Source organism: Corylus avellana, chromosome 6, assembly GCF_965113065.1.
Source record: "Corylus avellana chromosome 6, dhCorAvel1.hap1.2, whole genome shotgun sequence".
Lineage (NCBI taxonomy): Eukaryota > Viridiplantae > Streptophyta > Magnoliopsida > Fagales > Betulaceae > Corylus > Corylus avellana.
In genome coordinates this window covers 15,646,502-15,672,047 of record NC_142495.1, presented here as the reverse complement: position 1 = coordinate 15,672,047, position 25,546 = coordinate 15,646,502, and the positions used below count along the sequence as shown (strand labels likewise).

Here is a 25,546-nt window from a genome sequence, read left to right as displayed (position 1 = left end):
AGGCAGAAGTTCGTAAGGTGCGAGGGAACGGTTTTTAGAAAAAGTTGTCGTTCATTCGTTAACATCAGGGAGCAAGCGATATATTATTCAATGAAGTAAAGGAACCCAATTGAAAAATTATATATTATTTTTTCTTCTGGATTTCGCGGTCTAGACAAGCAAGGAAAAAATCCCTTTTTTTTTGTTCTTTTCTTTTCTTTTCTTGATGTAAACATAGGACCGGGTATGAGTTTAAATGGAGCAGGGCTTGGGAATGAGTTTTTCTTCTTGGAAAACTCCATCAACGAAAGAACCTAGAAAACGTGGAGATCAAGACGAAAAATAAGATTTTTTTTCCATGTTTGTGGAGTTTTTCGAGCTTTGATTTTTATTAATGGAGATTAGCTTAAAAAACAGAGATGATTGCTTGAGAGAGATGAAGTTAATTAGCCATTAAATTCACTTAAAAGTTACAAGATTTAAGACACATTTCATCTTATTAAACTAATTTGTAACTAATTTTTATCTTAAAAATATGGTTGTGTTTGACGAAGGACTTGAAAAATGAAGTGGACTAAAACTATAACAGATTTGATTGATGTAAGAAAAAAATAAGAATGTTTTGTATGAAAAAGTGAAAAAAAAAAAAATTGTTTTATAGTAATTTTTTTTATTTGAATAGTAATAAAAAGTGATTGATATGATATAAAAAGTAAAAATGTTAAGATTGTTTTTTAGAAGAATAGTTGAATTTTTTTATTGGGAAAAATACACTTTACCCTCATGAACTATTCATTTATTTGCACTTTTAACCCTAATGTTTAAAAAGTGACATTTTACCCCCTAAAGTATCTGATATTGACACTTGACCCCATGAAGTACAGTTTATTCCCTGAAGTATTTTGAATTGACACTTTACCTCCTGAGTTGACACTTTACCCCCCAAAACTTAGTTACTTTGAGAGTAAAGCGTCAACTCAAAATATTTCATGGGTAAAGTGTATTTCATGGGGATCAAGTGTCAATGTCAAATACTTTGGGAGATAAAGTGTCACTTTTTAAATATTGAGGTTAAAAGTGTAAATGGGTGGATAGTTAAGGGGTTAAGTTTTTTTTAGTCCTTTGACAAACATATATGGTGTTTACCGAATATTTATTGCATAAGAGCATATTCCTTATCCAAAAATTTAACTAACGAGGTTTCCAGCACACACTCTCGACCGTTAAAATTCTCTTTTCGTTTCCAATATTGAGGTTGGTTAACAAGAATGCCTTGGAAGCAGCAGTCTCCGAATTAAAGATTCTTCTTCTGCTTCTTCTGATGTCAGTTTCTTGGCATGCTCTCGGCACCCTCGGCGCTCTTTCATTAGCAGCGCCTCCTTCCACAATCAGAATTCGCTGTTCTTCTCTCCCTGGGTGTCAGGAGATGCGCTTCGGCTCCACTAGTGATACTATCAACTTGGCGCAGTCGGAGAAGAAGATGAAGAAAAACAAAGATTTTCTTCCCGGAAAGGTCGGCGAAGAAGAGGATGGAGTTTCTATTTCGAGAATACAAGTGCCGAGGCAGAAGTACATCCCGGTTTCCAAGGCCGAGCTCTTAGACGCCGTCGTTCTGATGATGTTTGAGTCTCAGCAAGATGATGATGATGCCAATCAGTTTCTTCTTCTCTCATCGTAAGCCCAAATAGATTCTTTTTATGCATTTATGCGTGTTTAAGAGATATGGGTGGGTGAGTTCCTTGAAATTAATTTTTATGGTCATTTCGTTTCTGTATAAATCCAACACTAGATTGTTATATGTTTGTGTAACTGCAGGTGCTTGGACTCCATTCTTCATGCTGAACACAAAGGAATTTTAGAAGAAATGCGTACTGATTATTCGTTTGCTAGTTCCATGGGGAAAGGAGAAACAATTAATGAGGAGTTTGTTACAAATGGGAAGGAGGCAGAATATGCTAGAGATGGCATTAATGGAGTTGGGAGTGCAGAGAGATATGAGGAGGAAGATGGTGAACTTGATAAGCCTATGTCTTTCATTCACGGTCTGGACTTGAGAAATCTATTGGGCTCTTCAGACAAAAATGTCAAGGAATATTCTGATGGTGGATCCAGGTTTGTCACTATTTGTCTTGCAGGCATCACACTGTTTTCTCCTTGTCTTGAACTAAAGAACTTTATGAATTGAGTTATAAAAGTTAAAAGTTGCTTACTAATGTGCTATTGGTGCATACGCTGATGTCTGTTTTTGTTGTAAATGCATTAAACAAGAAAAAACAATTTTTAGTTGATATATTATTAGCATAAGGGAGTTTCTTTTATTGTGGATATATTATTAGCATAAGAGAGATTCTTTTATTTTACAATAATAAATGAACCATTTTAATGAGATCAAGTCAAACATTCTTTGAGGAAAGTGATAATTACACTAATTCTGATTTGGTTTTTGTTTTTACTCTAGTATGTTCTGTTCTATTAAATGTTTTTGTGAAGAGAGTTTATTAAGGCTTCTTAAATATTTGGGATGTTGTATGATGTGTTGACTTTCAAGATTTATTTGATTTTGTAAGTGTTGTTTAGCTTCATGCTTCAGGTGTATTTTAACTTATTATGTAAAATTGTTCACAGTGTTGCTGTTGCCACTCGTTTCCAGCGTGCTTTCATGCAACTTCTTTATGATGCTCAGTTTGAAGAATTATCAGCTAGGGACTTGATGTTGACATCTGCACTGAACACAGATTATCTCCTTACTTTGCCAGTATATATTGATTGGAAGAAAGCATCCGAGTCCAATGCAATAATATTCAGGTGATGTAATATTTTCTTGAATGTGTTGCTTTTGTCTTCATATTTACTTATACAAGAAATTTGAACAAGCCAGATGATGAAATATGCATTAGCTATTATTTTTGATGAGATAGTAGATGTCAAACATAGAAGTTTAAAATTTCCGATTGCAGTTTCAGAACCATAGTAAGAAAGCACTAATACATAAACTGTCTATATACTCATAATGTAGGTGTGTGTATGCGTGTGTGTGTGTGTGTGTGTGTGTATAAACTCAAAAAGTCAATACAAATAATTCTACTTTTTCTTAAATATCTTCTTCGAGACTCTCCATGCTCTTTAAAACCATCTATTTTCTGGGATGGATTGAGATCATGGAGGGAGCTTATTCTAGCCCAAACACAAAACATAATATCCTGAATAACATATATATATATATATATATATATATATATATATATATATATATATATATATATATATATGAATGTATGCATTCATGTATATTGAAATGATGGCTTCAATAATACGTGAATAGCATAATGTCCCGAGTCGGTGCCTATGGTATCTACTATCTAAGGTTCCCTATTTGTTAGGAAATTGATTTTAGCACTATTTGTTAGGAAATAGGATTTGGTTACATAAAATCATGATCTAGCATATTTCATCTGTTTAATGAATGTGTTTTTAGCTTAAAGGGTATCTCCTTCTCTTACCAGAACAAGGAGGAGAGTGAGGTATTTGGTTCCAGACCTATTGGATGCGTGTATAACTTACCAATAACCACTATGTTTATGATTGAAATTGAGCAATCATAATGAGGTTAAGTATTTTTAAAATAAGAAAAATGCTAAGAATTCTGATATACACGGCAAAAGGAAGCTGATTAATATGACCTCATGTTATAAATATATACAATCAAAAGTTGATCAGTAAAAAGAAAAAGAGGTTGAAGATCAAAGGTCTTTCATACAATAAATTTCTATACAATATGTTTAGGCAGTTACTTCATTTACTTAAGTGCACTGGACTTAGCATTATCTGGATATTCTACATTGCAAGATTTTGTAGGTCATTAACTTGTCGTCAATTTTTCCATGCAGGCGGGGATATGCAACTGAGAGGCAGAAGGGCCTCCTTATTGTTGAAAAACTAGATTACATACAGTCCAAACTTCTGCGAGGATTTTTCTTTATAATATCCAAGCCCTTAGGGAAACTTGGCGCCTGGATAAATGAGGTGATTCTATTTTCTGAAACTTTTGTTTAAGCAGAAATTGGAAGGTATCCCTTATTCACGTGTATAAACATACTTATGTACGTACATATGTAGAATGTCTTCATAAGCATTTCTTGATTCTGTAGTCACATGTGGACTTTCTTTATAGGAAATAGGCTGAGATGGTGTCTATTCACTACTATATTCCTTCGCGACAAATTGTCAAGAGAATTGCATATGTGTACGCTCAATCATATCTCTTTTGTTTTCATACAAGTGAGCCTTTTATTATGAAGGAACTAACAAAATAGTGGAAACCCCAAAATGATTAAGGAAATAGGGTGCGTCATAATGTTTATCTTGTGTTTGATAGGAGCTATTCATAAACATGAAAGGAATGCCTTTCATCATTAAATTTAATTTAAAAGATTATAAAAAATTATTTGTGGATTAATTTCACATATAGATTTTTTCTTATTGTTGGAAGGCATGTGATTTGACTGGCGTGATAAACTTTCTTTGTGAGTCCTGCATTCAACTCACAGGGGATGGATTTGGGATGGGGAAGGCTACTTCCTATTGTGTAGCCTCTATTTCAATGGTAGAAAGCAAAAGAAAGAAAAAATATATGTTGTGAGTTGATGATTGATTTTTTTTTCTTTAACTATAGAAAAGACCACAATAGTTAAGAAATGTCTGATCGTGAAAACTTTTTTAGTAACTTTATGTTAGAAATGAAGGAACTATTCAAAACTGGTCAGATGTTAAGCTTTAACTTTGTGATTTACATTGTTGAACTTTTGGCAACAATGAATGATTGAAGAGACCTAATTCAAAAGTTTATGATAACTAGTATGCATGTATGCTAGGGAGATTCAGAGTGAAAGCTGTCATCTTATTAAACCAATAAATGGAGAAATGGAGAGAGATATGGTCTTTATTAGAAAACATACAATAGAGTATTCATATCTGTATCTCTAAAATAGGTGTTTTGGAAGTGCACGCACACACACACATAACATCTTTGATGAAATTGTGAATAATGTGAGGACAGCTAAATAGAGGAATAAGCAAATCAGTAGGCTTATGTAAAGGATAAGCATTAGAGCCCATCACAGTTGCCTTTGTTATGGATGAACTAAGTAGAGCCTACACGGAATTGAAAATAGAAACCGTGGATTTGATTCCCCTTGATTTCCAGTATTATTCTGATTTTATGTGATTTGATTTCAATGTAATATTTCATTATTTCATTCTGTTTTAGTTTCTAGGTCTTTTCTATTAAAACCTATGTAACCACCATATGGATTGATTATTTGAATAAGAGAATTCTTTCTCTCTTTTCTACTTGGTATCATAGCCAAATTTGGTTCTTGGTTTGTGGTCGTTTTTCTTCCTTCTTTTCTGGTTTGTGTTCGTGGGTTTCTGCTCAGTCTTTGACACTCATGAGTTGTTGGTTGTGCGACCAGATGTGGTCCTCCATCATCTAGGTCGCACCACCCATAGAAGGCACCGTCGGCATCATCTGTGCTGTTCCTCTGACGCACGGTGGTGATTGGGTGACCACCCAATCCATTAGAAACACGGGACAATGGGGTTTTGATGTGTCAACAGTGAACACAGCCTATCCTGTCCTCTTTCTCGGCAGTTTCTGGCGTGGTTTGGAGTTTTTGGCAGCCTATTGGAGTACTTGAATGGCGGCGTGTCGACCTCCGGCAGCGGCGAGACTTTTCTTTTGCACGCCCAAAATGACACGTCGTTCTGCAGTAGTCTGTCATTCAGCATTATGCCAAACAATAGGTAAGTGCTAAATGAGTTGTAGTTTAGCAAAAACAAAAAAAAAAAAAAAAAAGGAGGCACATTCAATACTTGTCCTTATGAGTTGATATTATGGTTGAATTTTAGTCTTCCCTTGTTATTTGTAATTTTCCTTGAGCCCATGTGGTGTGTCTTGGAGCAATTTACTTGATTGGATATCTGATTTGAAAATGACGGAGACTAATCAGATAAATGGGGTAGAGAGTCAGGTGACCTCCCATGCTGAAAATCCAACTCCAAATCACTATTGTTAAATTGGATGGGCTTGACTATCTTTCTTGGTCACAATCCGTTCCTTTGTATATTAAGAGCAGAGGAAAAATTGGACATTTGAATAGCAACATTCAAGAACCTAAGCGAGATGACCTGACATGTGACAAATGTGAAGCAGAAAATTCTGGCATTATGTCATGGTTGTTGCATTCAATGCAACCAAAGATTAATCAGGGATACTTGTTTCTTTGTACGGCGAAAGAGGTTTGGTATGCAGCTGCTCAAACTTATTCCAAAATGGGAAACACTGCACTTAAATATGACTTGAAGTGTCAAATACATGGACTAACCCAAGGTGACTGGTTAGTAGCCACTTATTTTCATAAACTCCGTTGTTTGTGGTAGGGTTAGATCACTATCAAAACTTGCAAACTTGGTGTACTACTGATGCTGTTAAAATTAAGAAGGTGATTGAAGAGGAACGCATTTATGAGTTCTTGGGAGGATTGAATTCAGAATATGACCCTGTGCGGGTTCAGATTTTTGGGAAGGAATCTCTTCCATCCCGACGAGAGGTTTTTCCCTACGTCCAAAATGAGGAGTCATCGCAGTACCATGCTTCATCCTCATTCACAGACTCAATTTGCCCTAGTAAGTGCCTCCCCACGCACTTTGAAAGGTGATTTCCGAGGTCGAGATGGTGACAGAATAGCAGATGCGACCTCAGATGATAGAGACAAACTATTTTGCCACCACTGTAATTGGTCGCGGTATACTTGGGAAGACTTGCTGGAGACTTACCTAAGGTTGTGGGGGTCGCACAGGTGGAGGGATCTGGCCTCGGCCAATCATTCTTCCATACATGAGACGAATGTTCCCACACTAGATACTCATCTCATTTCTACTGATATGGGGGGGCCCTGAGCAAAGAAGAGGTAGACACACTTCGTTGACTTATGTCTCAATTGGACACACTTTCATCCTCCTCCTTCGCTTGTATAGATAACCTAGCTATTGCTCTCAATGCATCTGCTACTCCCTTCGATGATGATGATCCTTGGGTCATTGGCTCTAGTGCCTCTGATCACATAATTGGGGATCTATTTCTGTCACACTCTTTATGACCTTATCCTATGTCCTTCATGTACCTAATTTTGTTGCTAATCTATTGTCCTTTACATGTTTTGATAGTGATCTAACTCCTGCCATAAATTACGGAGTTCATGAAAATAAGTGGCTACTAGCCAGTCACCTTGGGTTAGTCCATGTATCTGACGCTTCAAGTCATATTTAAGCAGTATTCCCTATTTTGGAATAAGTCTTGAGCAGTTGCATCCGAAACCTCTTTTGCTGTATGAAGAAACAATTATCCTTGATTTATCTCCAGTTGCATTGAATGCAACAACCATGACATAATGGTGGAATTTTCTGCCTCCCATTTTTCATATGTCGGGTCATCTGGCTTAGGTTCTGGAATTTTTCCATTCAAGTGTCCCATTTTTCCTTTGCTCTTAATATACAAAAGAAGAGCGGATTGTGACCAAGAAAGATAGCTGTGCCCATCCAATTTAGCGGTGGTGATTTGGAGAGTTGGATTTTCAACATGGGAGGTCACCTGACTCTACCCCCTTTTTTTTTCTTTTCTGATTGTCTCCGTTATTTTCAAATCAAACATCCAATCATGTAAATTGCTCCAAGACAGACCACATAGGCTCAAGGAAAATTACAAATAATCAGGGAAGATTAAAATTCAACCATAATATCAACTCATAAGGACAAGTACTGCATTTGCCCGTTTTTTTTTTTTTGTTGCTAAACTAAAGGTTGTTTAGTGATTACCTGTCATTTAGTAGAATGTTGAACAACATGTCGTTCTCCAACAACATCAAAACTATGTGTCGTTTAGGCTTGCAGAAGAGAAGCCACTTTGCCCTTGCTGGAGGTCCACGCGCCTCTACAAAAGTACTCCGGTAGGCCTCAAAAACTCCAACCCATAACAGAATATGCCGAGAAACCCAAAGGGACAGTTGGTGTACATGATCAATGCATCAAAAAACACACTTTCCCATGTTTGTGATGGACTAGGTGGTCACCCAATCACCATCGTGCGCCGGAGGGACGGCCCAGAGAACGCCAACGGTACCGTTTGTGGGGGTGGTGTGACCTAGATGAAGGGAAACATCTAGTCACACAACCAAAAACACGTGGGTGCCCCAGTCACACCACCACGGTTAGATGAGCAAAAATCGTGAACCAGAACAAAACAACAAACTAGGAACCAAATTCACCTGTGATACCAAGTAGAAAAGAGAGAAAGCAAGAGAGAAGAAGAATTATGTCGATACAGTTACATAGGTTTAAATAAAAAGACCTAAAACCTAATATGGAAAGAAATAATGGAATATTACATTCAAATCAAATCACATAAAATTATAATAATATTGGGCCTAAATCAATGGACTCAAATCAACGGTTTCCATCTTCAACATCATCTGAACACCATATGTGAAGACTGGCGACCAACTTGCAGATATCTTAGCAAAGGGAGTATCTAGTAGTGTCCTTCATTCAGCCTTATGCAAGCTGGGCATGAGAGGCATCTATGCCTCAACTTGAGGGGGAGTGTTGAAGATGGAAATGTTGGATTTGATTCCCCTTCATTTAGGCCTAGTATTATTCTGATTTTATGTGTTTTGTTCTCAATGTAATATTTCATTATTTCTTCCATATTAGTTTCTAGGTCTTTTCTATTTAATCCTATGTAACCATATGGATTAATTATTCAAATGCGAGAATTCTTTCTCTTTTTTCTACTTAAAGGTCCCTTTGGACATTATATTTACAATAGTGTCTATCTGAAATACATGAAAAGCTAGGCTGTCATATTAGCACCACTGAGCTTGATTAAGAAGAAAGCAACTACAACTCAACTCAATTCATATAAGCCTTAATCTTAGTTAAATAAGGGCCAGCTTATGGATTCTCATCAAGTACTCAGGGTTGTCCAGAAAGCAATTTACTAAAAGTAGAAGTGGATATTAGGGAGTTGTTAGGGTAACCATCAACACTGAAATGAGTGGGACTACGTTTGTTGTTAGGGCTTGATTATTTTACGACAGAGGTGATTTATGAAGTTGCAATAGAATTAGAGCGAACTGCTTGATGTGGAATGGCCATAGGTCTGGTCATGTTTTATGGCACAATTTATGGGGAGATTAAGATGTAATACGTTTTATTTAACAAGAGTTTCCTCCGTCACCGGAGAAAACTGGAATCTGCTTGAGTATTTACATGACTGATATTTGCGCAAGGATAGGGAGGATTCTTTTTCTGGGCCAGCAGATTCTGTATTTTCTCCGGCGATGGAGGAAACTCTTGTTAAAGCTGATCGGATACCTTCTTCGGCAAAAGGTTTGATCAGACGGGGGTTCTTTGGTCTGAGAGCTATCCCTCCATCTCCGTTGGTGGTGATGGAGGCATCCATGTCATCTCTGGGAAAGGAGGAGGTTCCTGTTAAGGCTGATAAGATTCCTGTTCCTGAAAAAGGTTTGATCTGTCAAGGATGTTTTGGGTTGAAAATTGCTTCTCCTCCTATGCCGGTGGAAGAGGCGCCCTCGTCTGCTCCTCACACCAGTGGGGCAGCTGAGCTGGGTATCAGTAATAGTCGCTTGCATTCCCCTGTTTCCAAGTCTCAATTGTGTTATTCCCGAAGGGTTAAAGAAAAGGTTGCTAAGCAGCTGCATAAAAACAAGGAGCTGCTTGCCGAGATTGTGGTTGAAACTACGGTGGAGGGGGAGGAGGGCTATTCCAAGGAGGTGATCGACACGATGAATCTCGCCTTTGTGATGGGGTTGTCCTGGGGAGGTGACGATAAAGGTATGTTGGATCTTTTTTTGGCTATCGATAAGGAGAAGAGGGAGTTTGTTTCTCTTTCTAAGGTTAAGGGGTTGAGGTTTGGAGTGCACCTTAAATTTGAAGGCGACTCAGGCGAAGTGCTAGCGTCGGCAGGGGTTTCATGGGTCTAAAAATGTTTTTTCTTTCCCCCCTGAGGTGCAGTAGGGCCTTTGGATTTTTAGGGTTGTTATTGGGCTTTTGTAGGTCTTAGTCCTGGTATGTTTTGGGCTTTAGGGTTTTTGTTTGGGTCTATGTGGGTCTCTTGTGGGGCTCCTTGTGAGCTTAGGGTTTTTTTCTTGGGCGATTCTTGGCGCTCGCTTCTACCCAGTGTAATTGTGTTGCGCCCTTTTGGGTTTTTTTGTTATATACATTTTTACTTATCAAAAAAAAAAAAAAAAAAAAAAACTCAAGCATACTTTATGTGTTGTATGTAACCTTTGTCTGTATTTTTGGGCCTTTCCCTCATCATAGCAGAAAAAAAATTCTCAATATTCTTGAATTCAAACATACACACCATCTGAAATTTTGTTTTGGAAAGCCTCAATGTGATTGCAATGTGAAATATAAAAATACCAGTAGCAACATGAACCTCAGAATATGATATGATTAGCTTCATGGTCAGTGTACAGGAAATCACAATCAGTACCTCTAGTGTGTGGATGGAGGAAGGAGAGGAAAATAATAGAAGAATTGGAAATTTCACCTCAACACATCTAATCGAAGTCAACCGGTTGATATGGATGATGAAATCAATTCTAGAAACAAAGAATGAATTGATTATTAGAGCAAGTTTGTTCGAAGCATAGAACCCGTCAGCATCACCTATTTAAAATTATAACTTCTACAAATTCTTTAGATATGCAATGCTCAGACTTTGTTTATATTTTAGTTCTATAGTTGTTTTAGAGTGTCTTTAGATCTTTTTTCCCCTCATCTGGTGATTTTGTTTATTTTTTATTTTTTAAAATTGTTCATAGCACTCCATAACATAGTTCATATCTTTTTGCTCCTTTTTAGTTCTTCTGTTACATGTGAAACTGCTTTCTGAGAAGGAACACTGACCTCTTTGCTAACTCATTTTAACATTTGTCAATGGAATTTCTATAGATCTAGCAAAACTCTTTTATGCCTCTGCTTGAAACTGTATTGGTCACTATTGCAAGGTATATGGCTTTGCATGTTTACTGCGTATGTGATTGTTTCTATGGATCCGACTTAAAAGGCATTATAATTTAAAGCTTAGATCAATCAAATAAGTGTGACTTTATAATGAATCATGTAGCTTCTTGGTAGCTTCAAACCAGGGTAGTCACGGGAAGATTTTTTTTGTAGCATGAGTGACTTGCATTTCTCAAGTCAAGTGTGGGCCCCATTGTTTGTTGTTCTTTCTTAGCCACACATTTTGTCTCTCCTTGTTTTACTTCTTGGTGAAGTTTGCTTCTTAGTTAAGTTCTGAGATTTTACTTCACCATGAAGCACTTGACGGACTACCACTTATTAGAAGACTTGGCCAATTCGGTCTATATATATTGTACAAGGCAGCAACTTCGTGGACTAGAGAAAAAGAGACACAAAAGCAGCAGATCCGTGTGAGAGAAAATAAAGGAGTCTCAGTTGTATTTTCATGGTGCAGGAGTGCCACACAGCATTAAGGGAATTTAGAGAAGATTTTCTTTTGTATTTAATTCTGTTTTGTGTGAAAGTGAGATTTGGGTGTATGGGAACTTTTGGGTTTTAGTGGTTTTCTTTGTACTACTCTTTGTACTCTATCATTTTGATAATGAATTTCCTTTAAGTCGTCTCCGTCAGTGGATATATACTTGTTTAGCCGAACCACTTAAATCTTGGTGTATTGTGTGATTGCGTTATTTTCTATTATGCTATATTTTTCTTCATTGGTGATCCCTAGTTGCTATGACAGAATTCAAGATTAGTTTCATGAACTACATTGAGTTTTGTGTTATTTTCTCAAATTCAGTCCATATCAGTTTTGATGGATTTCATTTCTATTACTCGAGAACAGGCTCTCCAAACTGCTATCCAGACACAAGAAGTACAAGAGTGGAGTGAGAGACTGAAGCTTTGGCTTAAGGATCTGTCAGTGTTTCGGCAATCATTTCTGTATAATCAACGTGTATTTGATGACCAGCTGGCAGTGCAGCAATTATCAGAGGGGGACCTTCCTATTTGGCTGGCGGCACAGAGGGCAGTAACTCGTTATGAAGGGATTTTGTCACCAGTTGGTCCCCGTCGAAGGCTCTTGAGGAAATTGCTTTCATGGATTGGAATACTCCCACCTACACCAGAAACACCATATGAGCTTGATAATGATAGTAATGCTTCAGAATCTTACAAGAGGTTTGTGCCTATTAAATTTCTTTCCTCTTATATTGTCGTTGTAGTGGTCTTTTTCATTTAATAATTTAAAGGATAAACCATGATAGGGTGCTGCATTATCAAAACTGATAGGCCATCACCCATTTTTATATATTTTGGTAGGGTCATTTGTTCATCCACTCTATTGAAAGAGAGATACACAAACCATGTAAGGATTTTTTTATGTTTGCATGAATTAGTAGAGCCATATGATTTGTATCTTTGGTTAGATTTGAATGGTAAATGGCGTTGCATGTTTAGGTCCAAATGTATGCCTTTGGTTTTTTTGGTGGAAAGAAGGATCAAATTTCACATTTTTTCTATTGCTCTCTGTTAGAACCTCCTTAATTATTTTCTGCTTTTAATCCTGTTAAAGGAGAAAAACATATCCAAATATGGTCCTGCTAAAAGCAAGAATCAATTGATGTAACTGGATGCGGTTCACAGGGTATAGTTATGCCTTAATTATACTGGCTTTGTTTCCCTAGAATCCTGGATGATGATATTGTCAGGTAAAATCAAGCATTTCCAGACAAAATATAGAAATTATATTTCTGTTAGCAGTGCTAATCTCCTTAAGGAGATTCTGTGTGCAACCCTGGTATTGCAGCCATAGGTGGGTGGGGCAGGATTTAGGACTCTCTCGAAACTGAGAGAAGAATAAAATGATTTTTTTTTTTTTCTCATTGCTTTCTATAATTTTTTTTTATTGATTTTATCTAAGAAAATTTCAACTTTAACTACTAATATTAACTGAAGCAATAGTACGGATAGTGTACTTAATTTTGTTGGACCAAAAAATAATTGGGAGTTTAAGGTCTTCTGTATTGTCATATTCATGCCATGGTAGCAAGTTTGATTTCTAAAATTTCCATTTAATTAGAGGTTATTTAAGTTGAAAAGCATGGCATGAATAAAAGAATTACTTGTAAAAAAAAAAAGATTGAAAAGCACCCTCTGAAATGACCAAGTAATAAAAGAATTGTTCACCCAGGCCTATTTTCTTATCAAGGATATCACTTAGTGATATTTGGAGACCGGCTTCAAGGAAATACTGTGGAAACAATCTTTGGAAGATATTTAAAACTTCCATTTCCATTCTTCTCTCACAGTCAATTCTCCAGGTATTCTCCACATGTCTTCTGCTCTGGTTCTATTTAGAATGTTGTCTATAACGCGCTTTACTGTGGATGATGAACTTAAGATAGTAAAACTACACCTTTTTCCCATTTCTTGTTCATCAGTCTTCTGTACATAAAAGGCTAGAATACTTAGAATATTAAAAGGCCAAAGACACAGAAAAGGGTTCAGAATAGAAAAAGGAATGGGGTGGTTGATTGTTCTAAAAATGGTGAAAGTTAAGGGGGAATATTTGAGGCGAAGGAAAAGATGCGACGTTTTCAAGAGCAACATGCATTCAGAAAAAGAAAGTGATTGTAACAAAAAATAAATAAAAATAATAATTTTAAAGGCAATTATGTTAAATCACAAGTTATCCAAAAAACTTGGTATCAGAGCAAAGGTCTTGAGTTCGAACCCTGTCTTTGACTTAATTAGCTATAATTAGTTATTATTTTTATTTTCTTTTGATAACACATATCAGGGTTGAGTGAGCTAAGAAATTACAGATGTCATGTAGCTCCAGTCTATTCCTTCACATAATTCCATTGTTTTTGTAAAAACCTAGGAATATATAACCTGTTATTAGGGCATTTTGAATTTTGTGTATAGGATTCATTCTCTGTTGCAGTGGAGAACAATAGTATTGACATACATACCATAGGAACCTCCAAAAAGAAAAGTGATCTTGTAGGGATGACATGGATACATTAAGAAGACATGTTGGGAGCTGGTCAGTGGTCCAACTACATTCACATATGGAATATTTGCTTCAGCATTCAATGTATCTTAACCCAATCTTGCTTTTTTAAAATATCTGGCCTAAAGATGTTTCGCAGAATTAAGAAAGCACTTGATTCTTTTCAGTAAGTTTGAGGAAGATCAGTGCGTTAAGGTGCAGCTTAGGGTTTCCACTTCCACAACAACACTCATTATTGTATCTGCCTTTCAATAATGAAGTATTATGTCTGCATCATCTTTTTACTGTATCACTCAGACTATACACTGGCTATTTTTTATACGGAGATGGTTAATATTGCAGGTTAGTCCTTATTCCAAATTGTAGGGACAGGAATTATTGTTGTCATACCACAATTCTCCTTCACATGTCATATAAGTCCCAAAATTGACTGTTATTTTTCCTTCTCCGTACCTTTACTCAAAAGTATGATCTCCTCTTTCAACATGCATTTATTTTAATTTATTAACAGTTTCGCCTATCATTCCTATTTGGAATGATATTTATTGTTGTAGTGATATAATATTTTAAGGAATGTCGATATGAATTACCAGTCTATGATCTAAAGAGTTGGTGCCCTTTTCAAATTAGGAGGCATCATTCCAAGAATTGATTTTACTTTATACCAAGGAAGACAGCAAGAGCGATGCTGAAAATGAAGCTGAGGTTCAATCATTGCAGTTAAAGATCTATGAAAGAATTCCTATTCCGGATTTACCAGTAAATACTTCTGAGACTGCGATGTCCGTCAACTGTCCAATATTTTATGCTCATCTCATGTGATTTCCAATGCTTTTTTAATAACTTTCCACACATACTTCTTTTATAATTTTGTTATCTTTTGCCTGAATTTCACATTGTTGTCAAATTTGTTTGTAGGTCATCTTCCCCCACAAAAAGCTATCTTTCCGTATCATAGACACGGTATGAATGGATTGGATCAATCTTTTTGACATGTTCGAGAGTTTCTATAATTTAATCCATTACCAGTGTTTATGCTAATATGCATCTGATTCATTTTCATTGATTGAAGCTTGTATCATATTTGACAGAGGTGCCCAACATACTATATAAGATTGGTAGTCAGTGATCTATACAAAAAAAGAAAAGAAAAGATTGGTAGTTAGTGGGCCTTGGACTAAATACTAGACCTAGTTAATGCTTACCTGCTTAAGCCAGTTGCATTAAGTTGTCAGACGTGTGCAAATTTTGATTAATGATTTTGGAATATAGTAATGGTCTAATGGGATAATATTTAATCCATTAAGCAACTCTGAACTTGTAGGTACGCTTGGATGCTGCCACAATAGTGGGACTTTTGGCATTCTTCATAAACTACAAGTTTGAGGACGTCTTATCTTCTCCGTATGTATTTTTAGTTTTCATGTAATTGCTCCTTGAATTTTAGTAACATGACACTGAATAGTGTATTGAAGATAAAAAAAAAAAGTGGCAATTGGTTCTTCGAGTAGCTTTCTCCTGGAATACTTATGAATTCTTGTGGTATCAAATTATTATAAGAGGGCCACATGCGTAGGCGTAATGGGCGCTAGCTAAGCACTTCCTTTAAGTTTTGTATGTCACCCATTCTTCTTTAAATCCCTTTTAACGTTCTCCAAATTAAAGACTGCTTGTTGAGACTACATACCGTACTATGATCATTGACCTCTAACATGTGTTTAAGTTGAACTTATTGCAAGTATTTGATCATTTTTATGTTGTTATTGTAACATTAACTTTGTTTCTTTTGTTGTTTTGGTATTCTTACTTCAATGTGAAAATTCTGATTTAGACCCAAGTTGTTACACACAAGATTACTAAGCCAATTATTAATTCAGTTACCAGAGTTATCAATACCATAATCCACAAAAGCATAAGTCAAACAACACAAATATTTTGGTAAGAAAGTGGAAACCTCTTCAAAAATAAAACCCCTCCGAGGCTAGCCAACTCCAGAGGGATCCACTATAGAAGACTTATGTTATAGATTGTTCTTACTTATATAACTTTTGTAACACTCAAGACCCAATCTTGCAACTGTAGTAAATGGCACATTAACCTCCTACCGTAGTGGCTCTAAAACCTCTGGCTTTTTCTATAGAAATCACCTTCACAAACGAACCTCGTTTGTTGCAACCTAGAACTCTGGGTGTAACACTTGAAAATAATTAAAGATGCAAATAATAAAAAATATTGAGAAATAATAATATAATAATGAAGAGTAAATAAAATATGTGTCATGACCATATTAAGATTAAGAGTGAATAGATTTGAGGTGTTAAAACTCCAAACATTATAAGAACTCTGGTTAGAGCCCTTTGAATTAGCTTTCAAACGCCACAAAACTTGCCTTCATCTGATGTTGGAATCAAAAGATATAGTTGTTTTACTCCGACTAGGTCTTTGCTAAACTGCATTAGTAAACTTGAATTCTTCATGTCTTGGACCAACTTTTACACCGACTTAATCCTTAACTCAAACCTTACATCCCAACTTGTTTTGACATTGAATTTGGTAACTTTAAAACTTAACAAACTCCCCCTTTAACAATTCTTTGACAAATATTACAACTTAATGAAAAATTACAATGAATTACAAGATAACCCTATCAAACCACTAAAGTAACTCATTGATGAAGACCCTGTGACCTGAAACACTTACAAACTCATCAAAAGTATGAAGAACATAAATTATAATAAAACAATATGATAAACAAATTTCTATCATTCAATGAAAACAATGAGGGAACACAAAATCTAATCATCAAAGTCAAGTATCATAACAAAAAACCTACCCTCCTTGACTACCATTACTTTTTTTTTTGATAAGTAAAAGAGAACTACCATTACCTACTCCCCCTATCTAATTCCTCCCCCTTTTTGTCAAAAAATGACAAAGGGAAAGCCAACCAACTCAGCTTGATGACTTTAAATATGCAACACAAACTTCCACAAAGCACATCAACACCAAAACTAATCACCATTGAACATAATCCACAAACATCTACTTAGACTCAACTATGATGCATCTGGACTAAGACAACATGATGTGCAAAGGTTTAACAAACTAGATAGCATATGCCTGTGTTGATCACTATGTGATGTAGTAAATGCCATGATGGAAAAACAATGTCTGAATAAACACAAAAGTTTGCAATTTCAAAGCACACGTCTCCCCCTCACTCAACTTCCAACTTTCACTCACAAAAGCATATTGAATGCATACTTCCAACTTTAGATGTTCAATGATTTTTTTTATAGATAGATACTCAATGATTTAAAGCACTCTTAAATGCCAAATGTGAGATGTATGCTTGAGGAGGTAAAAAATTAAAATTAAGTCAATTTTCACAATGGTGCAAACATGGTTTATAAATTTTAAATAACACTTGCATGATATGTGTGGTGATTGTCAATAAATGAGCATAAGACCTTAAACTTGTGAGAAGGTTAGGCATACTCATGAAACCACAAGTAGAGGATAATCACACTTAAAAAATCAAAAGCCAAACCGAACCAATAGGACTTAGGTACACTCTTATATGTACTGCCTAACACCAAGCACTAAAATGTCATCCGAGTCCATTTACAATGTTTTTCTTTTTCTGCAATGAGAGAACATTGGCTTTTTCTAGAAGGACCAATAGATTCCAATTTTAGATCAGGCAATGTTCACCTTTTGCTATATCTAAGAACATCGGTTCTTTCTATAGATCACATGTACTTAAGTGACTTGGGATAGATATGACATGAAAATGAAAGTCCTAGGTTCAACTAGTTTGTGTTCAATGTGGTCCTTAAATATGTGTTTTCCCCACTTATGTTTGCCCACCAAACATTCAGATGCGGTCAAACTCAAACTTTTGACAATCAAATTGTGCAAGTATTATTAAAATTTTATGTGGCACTTAGGCACCATTTTGAAAATTAATTCACAAAAAATCACTCCTCTTGCATAACACTCACATAATTCATTCATATATGCCTACAAATCACTGACCACAAAAAAGGATATCATACACTCAATATGGGTCCCGCGCACAAATTTTTTTTAATTAAAAAAATGAAAACAGACAAAAGATGCAATGCATGAAAAACCACAGAAAATATGATAAAGCAAAATGCAACATGCAACATGCAAACTGCCATGCCCTAGGATGATGAATGAGACACTAAATACGATCCTAGAGATACGACCCAATGTCCTAGGTCAAACTCAAATCACCATTATCTTGCCTCAAAGGGTGGATACGGTCCCCTTTTCTTACCCAGACTTTCTTGACAGTGTGTGGTGCCTTATGACTCCTAGACTTGTGAGCACTTAACAAACCTAATTTAACCAACTCATCCTAACACAAGGGATATAGAAGACAATCATTTTCGTGGTTTTACTTTCCATTTGCTGGATTAGGATTGAGATTGTTTTGCCTTAAGTAATAAAACATTATAGGAGAGAGTATATAATATTAAACATAATATTGGCAAAAGTGAACTACACATAATGCTCATCCCATCACTGGACTTCGCATGTAGACCCTTGGCAAAAATCCAAGGAGGATGAATCCAAAAAGAATGCAGGGAATCTACAGTTTATTTTTCCCAACAGTATCTGCTGCTGGCAGAGTTCTTAAACAGGATAATGTTTCTGCTCTTCTTTGTTTTGTCATTTTCTATTGATAAGTTTGGTTCCTTTTTGGATTGGGGAATTTCAATATGATAATTTGACACATTTCTGTTTCTCATGACTCCTAATTTACAGTAGCAAATTCATAATATGTTCTCTTTTTAAATTTCTTTCAGAAATTTCTGGTAACATATTGTTGTTTCAATTTTTGTGTCAGATCAGCAATATTTCTTGATGTGGTTGCTAGCAGCGCTCTTATAATTTATGTGACTCGTGTAGTTCTAGGTTACAAGCAGACATGGGATAGGTATCAAGTGAGTCAATTCAATTTATCCTGTGCGGTCTTGGAGCCGATTATGATCTAATCATATCTTTTATGGTCCTATTTATTTTAAGGCATATAAATGATGTCCTGAAGCCATCGTTTGTTACAGTTATTGGTGAACAAGACACTCTATGAGAAAACCTTAGCAAGTGGCTTTGGCTCAGTGCATTTTCTTTTAGATGCTTCTGAACAACAGCAAGTGAGAATTCTTTCAGTTTTATGAATGTATTTATCTTTCTGCATCATATAGGTTTTATTGGGTCCAGAGTATGTTTTTGCATAGTAGAAGGTTTTAAATCAGCCACATCTTTTAGGATTGAATTTGATCATGTCAGGTTTAGTTCCATGTCAACATCAAGATAGTGGATTGGGACTAACTAAATTATTAGTCCTGTTTAGCCATTTAAAGGGACTTTTTTTCCTCCATTCTATATGGTTGAACAGAAACTATTTGATTTATTTATATGTTAACAATATTGACTGTCTTTATGTCGTCTGAGGGAGAAGTCTTAAGTAATGTAACTCATAATTTTAGTTGTGTGGCTGAAAATTTTAAATAGCTTTCAAAGAAGTACAGGTATCTAACAAAAAGCGCCTACGTGCTAGCAAAGTACTTGGCTTGATACAACTAATTTGAAAACTTTTTGATTAAGATAGGATGGACTTTCTGATGATTATGTCAACTCTTAACAATAATTTACTATGTGCAGTACAAGGAAGCCATTTTGGCATATGCAATCCTTCTCAAAGCAGAAAAGGGCCAGGTGTGCCTTTCCCATCTCACTTTTAACGGTTCTGCATCTAGTATTTCTATTTGATTGATCCTGTTTTCATGTAAAGTCGAATCAACCTTCTGTATATGTCTCATTAATGGTATAAACTACTCTTGTGGGTGGATAATACATTCATTTCATCAGTAGTTTCATTTTTCAATTCTTTCATGACATTGTGGAATAGATTTCCTTAGAAACTTAAATTTCATAGTTGATGAATGTAAATCCAAAAGAATGACTTCGTTCCTCAACGAGTAATATGTTTTTCGATTTTATTATTGGAGATCAGAGTGTTCAAATGAAATACATAACAAATAATTTTAATTAAATTGCAATGTATATTGTATAAATAGCGGAACGAATAATAAAGAAGTTTACATGTAGATCAAATTGCAGTAGAAGAGTCCTAGTCTAAGATACAATTTGAGTGGTCTAGTTGTGTTCCTAAGAATATAATCCCTGATAAAGGTACTATATGTATTACCTATTCCAGCTTACAGGAAATTCACTACGAGTGTTTTCCAGATTTATATCAGTTAGGAGTGCGCCTTGCACTTTTAATGATATATGTCGATTACTTATAAAAAAAAGGATTTATATCAGCTATGTAGATCACCAAGAAATGTGGTAAATGCAGGTCACCTGTCGCGGAAGTGTTGGAGACAAATGTGAGAGATTCATGTATGATGCATTTAAAGTAGAGGTAAGAGAATGAGTGTATTATCTTGTAATGTATTATTCATTGGTCCATAAATAAAGAGATGGAAGGAAAGTTAAGAAAGAAGTGGGTTTTGCAGGTTGAAATGCCGATCGACAAGGCAATCAATACATTGGTGAGGCTGGGCCTAGTAACTGAAACGGATCGTATTGATGGAAGTAATAGAGTGCAGGCTGTTCCATGTCCAAAGGCATATGAGGGCCTTAAAGAACGTTGGAATTGTTTGCTCAGATAATTTTGATTGGTCAATATCCAGTGTTTCATTTTTCAGGCTAGCTACTACGTATGAAAGAAATTTTGGCAAGGAAAAGAAGAAGAAGAAGAAGAAGGAGAGAGAGAGAGAGAGAGAGAGAAAGAGAGAGATGCCATTGCCATGTGTAGCGCCCAAAATGCATAAGAAGAAAACGGGACAAATAATAATAATAATAATAATAATAATAATAATAGTTACTTATTATATCATTCTACAATATCGATGTTAAATCATTCTACAATATCCTGGTAAGCAAAGAAGCGAGTTCGTTTCCTTGGAAGAGCATATGGCGCACCAAGGCACCCTCGAGAGTGGCTTTCTTTACTTGGACGGCAGTGTTAGAGAAGATTCTCACAATTGATAATCTCAGGAAAATGAATATTATCGTGATCAATAGATGTTGCTTATGCAAAATTAATAGGAGACTATTGATCATCTTTTTCTTCATTGTGAGATTGCTCATTCCTTATGGCAGGCCATCTTCAGTCGTTTTGGGTTGTATTGGGTTATGCCTAGCAAGGTAGCGGGCTTGTTTGCTTGTTGGTGGGCGGGAGGTCGCTCTAGGTATGCTGTTGTCTGGAAAATGGTCCCTCTATGCATTATGTGGTGCCTTTGCTTAGAAAGGAACGAAAGATGCTTTGAGGATTCAGAGAGATCATTGGAGGAACTCACGGCCTTCTTTTTTCATACGCTTTACACTTGGACAGCTGCTTGGCTCGCTCCTATAGTTATTAGCTATTTTGATTTCTTTGTTCTTTTCTCTTCTTCTAGCTAGTCGTTTTTCTTGTATACTCCATGTGTACTAGGGTTGCGCCCCTCTGCGCTTTTGATATATAAACATTACTTATCAAAAAAAATAATAGTTACTTATCAAAAAATAATAATAATAGCATAAACTTCTATTAAAGACAGGATAAAAAAAAAATTACTCAGCCAATAAGAAAGACAAGAAATACTGTCTAGCAAGTGGTCCACTGGCAAACAAATTAACAATTAACACTTCTAACCAATTTATATATTTTAAAAATGATACACACAAAGCTGATCACCTTGCTTTCCAAGTCAAGTGCTTTGGAGGCTAAACCTTCAAGCCATTGAACAATACGAAGGCATTATTGTGCCGTATGATCATCTGCAACAAACTGGCATGCCTCCAAATGCGAAGTTTGGGGGGACTGTCATAAGTCAACCACTTTAAATGAGAATAAAGTCATTATTTTTATAAATAAACAACCGACCAAGACGAAGATTTGTTTCTTCAAGCAGAGTCTTCGGGGTGGTGTTTGGGTGAATGGCAGTAACACCATGAAAAATATGCCTAGCTTTCCCACCAAATATTAGAACATCTCCTGATTCTAACTCAACCTTCTCTGCTTTGTCTTCATCTCTCTGATCCCCATATAAGAAGTCTACTGAGTCACCAATGGAAAAAGATACCACATGTAATCCTTTATCAAGAGTTCCTGCGCTTTCGTCGCAATCCTGCATGGGAACAAAGTCACTAATGTAAAGAACTTCACAGAACCATAATCATTCTGGACAACTGAGGAAGGTGCAAGTTTTGGATGATATAATTCATTAAAAGAAAACAAAAACTGCGAGGTAAAAAAACCTAAATTCCCAATAAAAGTAACAGCAAAAACTCTGATAACTCAAATAATATGGGTAAGAAGGTTTGTAACAAACCCGATGGAGACCCAATCGGCCGTTCACTGTGTAGAAATTTACAAGACAAATGTCTGGTGACATCCAGGGGAGTATGTTTTCTACATTGCTAGCTTTAGAATTTTTCTGAATAATGGAATGGGAATCAGTGATTGCCTTTTTGACTAACTGATACAAATTATCAGGTATAACGGGTGGTTTGGCACCATCATATGGCCGGTCGTTTCCATATTTCCTTGCCTCAGGGTCCCAATTCTTACCAAGGCACATCATCCTCAACTGCAGTTTTCCTTCATCACGGTAACCAGGTTGGTAGAAACCTCCAGGACCCAAACCAAGGTCTCGGCATGATTTTACTATCATGACCTGATCTCTTAAGGAAATGTAACCCTTTAAATGAATCATCCCTCAACACAATTCCATTTTGTCCTTCAATAGACCGTTTGATTTCATTTTGTTTTTGTCTGTTCATTGCATGTAGAGAAGGTTTTAGGGTAACAGAAGTCACAATTTTGGGACGGCAGATATCGAAAGGGTCAAGCACTACAGAGTGTTCAGAATACTTTGAATTATTATGGACAGTTGAACTTTTTGGACCCTTGCTTGGGGCAGGGTCATCCATTTTAGCAGAATGGGAGGGCAGCTGAGTCTCATTCTGCAGACCAGACATTATCAATTTGTCTGAGAAGTCATGATGTAATGTAATAACATCAGCTGAGTGTTCAGAATGCTTTGGACCCTTGCTTGGGGCAGGCTCATTCTTTTTAGCAGATTGGGAGGGCAGCTGAGTCTCGCTCTGCAAGCCGGAAATTATCAATTTATCTGAGAAGTCATGATGTAATGTAATAACATCAGCTGAGTGTCCAGAATGCTTTGAATTATTATGGCCAGTTGAGCTTTTTGGACTCTTGCTTGGGTGGTCAGGCTCATCCTTTTTAACAGATTGGGAGGGCAGCTGAATCTCACTCTGTGAACCGGAAATTGTCAATTTGTTTCAGAAGTCATGATGTAATGTATTAACATCAGCAGTCTTCCCACCTAAGGTTTGCTCAATCTGAATTCTCCCCCCATCCAAGCCCTCAGAACCTGAATGCCCAGACAATGGCGGAAAATCCTGTTTATAAGCTGAATCTGAAGTAACTAAGCACTTGGATTGTTTTGATCCACTGCCTACACCATCTGGTGAATTTGTTCCTTGCTGATATGTCCTGACATTAGAAAAACCATCTTTCAAACCACATGGAAGCCACTTCTTCTGGTATGTGGTACCTAATTTGGGTTTATGCTCAGTGTGCTTAGAAACACCACCCGCTGACATCTGCCCTAAATTTTTCTTCTCACTTATGGACAATTCATCCTCACCACAAAGAGAGTCCTCAGGAGAGCTGTCTGCTCCAAGCTGTAGTTTGTGTAATACAACTAGTTAAATGAACACAAAGCTAATCAAAATCAATTAATCACACTCAAAGCCATAGTCGCACCGGATAGAGAAAAAAACAAGCAATTTGATGATGATAATCTAAATTTAAGAACTTATTCTTCTGATCAGAACTACAAAGCACTAAATAATGAAGAAGTCCAAGCACATATACTCAGTACTTAATTTCATGCAACTTCTGGATTAACCTAATTTTCTTACTTACAAACCCGCAAAGCCGTTTTCACTCTGCATATTCATCTAGGGTCTTTTTTCAAATCATTCTCAATAGTTTTTTCAATTAGGTTCCACACCATTAAACTAATACAACGATGATAGAAACCCAGATCTCAAATTTGCAATTTTATACGCAAACGTGTTCCATTTGGCATCACACTTGAAAAATCAGTCGCTAACTGTGCAATATTATATCGTACGTTCTCCATCAAAAAAATAAAACCCAAGTATTATGATAGCATTTAACGAAACAGAAATCACAAATTTTACAGAGAACTCTATGTTCGCCGCACTAAATTTCAATCATAAAAGTAACAGAATCAGAGCAATAAAAAAACTTCAAAGTCAACAATGTTGGGGCACTCATGGTAGCAAGCCGGGGAGCAAAGCTTGGCGGTGAATTGGGGCTCAAGAAGGGCATCAGATGAAATACCAATCATGTTCGTGTCAACCCCCACATGCTTGTGTGCACTGGTCGGTCTCTATGTACTCAGAAATCCTCTGAACCAACACCTCCGATGACCTGCACTGGTACGTCACGCTTCCATCGCCCGCCACCGACGTCTCAAATATAATTTCTTTTTTAATAAATTTAATTAAATATAATTTTTTAATGTTTCTAATTTTTTTTTTAATTTTTTTTTTAATTAATTAATTATTTGGACACGTATCAAACCGTGATTGGTGCTGATGTGGCATTTCGTCAAATTTTGGACAAAATTTTGACGGAGCGACCATCTCCGTCTTTAGGCAAACCAGAGTGACCTCTTGTGATAAAAAATAAAACATAGGGATTAAAAAATAAATAAGTTTAGCCATATAGGTAAATAAGATATTTAACCCAATATTTTAATACAAAAAAACCTAATCCGGTGTTTTAGGTCATAGCTATCTTATATAGTATACTTAATATATTACACATTTTCAGCACGGTTAGTGCCATCCAATGTGACAAGTAATATAATACTGATGCCCCGAATATTATAAGTTATTATTTATAACACTAGAAATGTCCAACCTTAGGTAATTCACACTAATAATGATGTACGTCATGTAGTGACATGTCAATTAAACATCTTTCTATCCGTCGCAAACAACTATTCTATGGATGAAAAAAAAAAAAGTTGGTAAATTATAAAAGCAAGGCAGTGGCATCAAAGTGTTGTTTTTTGGGAATCGAAGGGCATTTTACATTCTCGGACATTATGCTTATAAAGAAGCCCACTGGAACACCCCCCAACGTTTATCCGAAGAAATGGCGGTTGTGCTCCGTTGCTCCTGCTTCTTCACTCCCCCGAACTCCGTCCGATCTCCGCCGTCCGATCCTTCCACCCGAAAATCCCAAGCTCCCGGTCAGTACTCACCCATACACAATCTCTTTCTTTTCCAATCATT

The 25,546-nt window shown here is 36.3% G+C and overlaps 1 protein-coding gene and 1 pseudogene across 4 annotated transcripts; one reads left to right on the top strand and one right to left on the bottom strand.

Annotated features, from left to right (window-relative positions):
- Positions 1–1,215: 1,215 nt before the first annotated feature.
- Positions 1,216–21,663, top strand: LOC132187106 (DUF3754 family protein, putative (DUF3754)). 3 transcript variants are annotated; one of them, XM_059601280.2, is made up of 14 exons: positions 1,218–1,653; positions 1,795–2,091; positions 2,605–2,784; positions 3,867–4,002; positions 11,930–12,264; positions 13,277–13,406; positions 14,732–14,860; positions 15,020–15,064; positions 15,426–15,505; positions 18,981–19,077; positions 19,198–19,287; positions 19,799–19,852; positions 20,499–20,564; positions 20,659–21,663. In XM_059601280.2, the coding sequence occupies exons 1-14, from the start codon at positions 1,301–1,303 to the stop codon at positions 20,812–20,814; spliced, it is 2,148 nt and encodes a 715-aa protein (XP_059457263.2). In that variant the 5' UTR covers positions 1,218–1,300; the 3' UTR covers positions 20,815–21,663. The 3 variants fall into 3 exon arrangements, 2 of the variants coding, with proteins under 2 accessions (XP_088373855.1, XP_059457263.2); XR_015912703.1 differs by lacking the exons at positions 20,499–20,564; positions 20,659–21,663 and having other exon boundaries at positions 1,216–1,653; positions 18,981–19,070; positions 19,160–19,287; XM_088517729.1 differs by lacking the exons at positions 19,799–19,852; positions 20,499–20,564; positions 20,659–21,663 and having other exon boundaries at positions 1,216–1,653; positions 18,981–19,070; positions 19,198–19,281.
- A 100-nt stretch (positions 21,664–21,763) lies between these two features.
- LOC132188261 (uncharacterized) lies at positions 21,764–24,175 on the bottom strand (annotated as a pseudogene). The gene is made up of 3 exons (XR_015912689.1): positions 24,145–24,175; positions 22,519–23,916; positions 21,764–22,314 (listed from the first exon to the last, which is right to left on the bottom strand). The product of XR_015912689.1 is annotated as an uncharacterized LOC132188261 (transcript).
- Between the last annotated feature and the right edge of the window lie 1,371 nt (positions 24,176–25,546).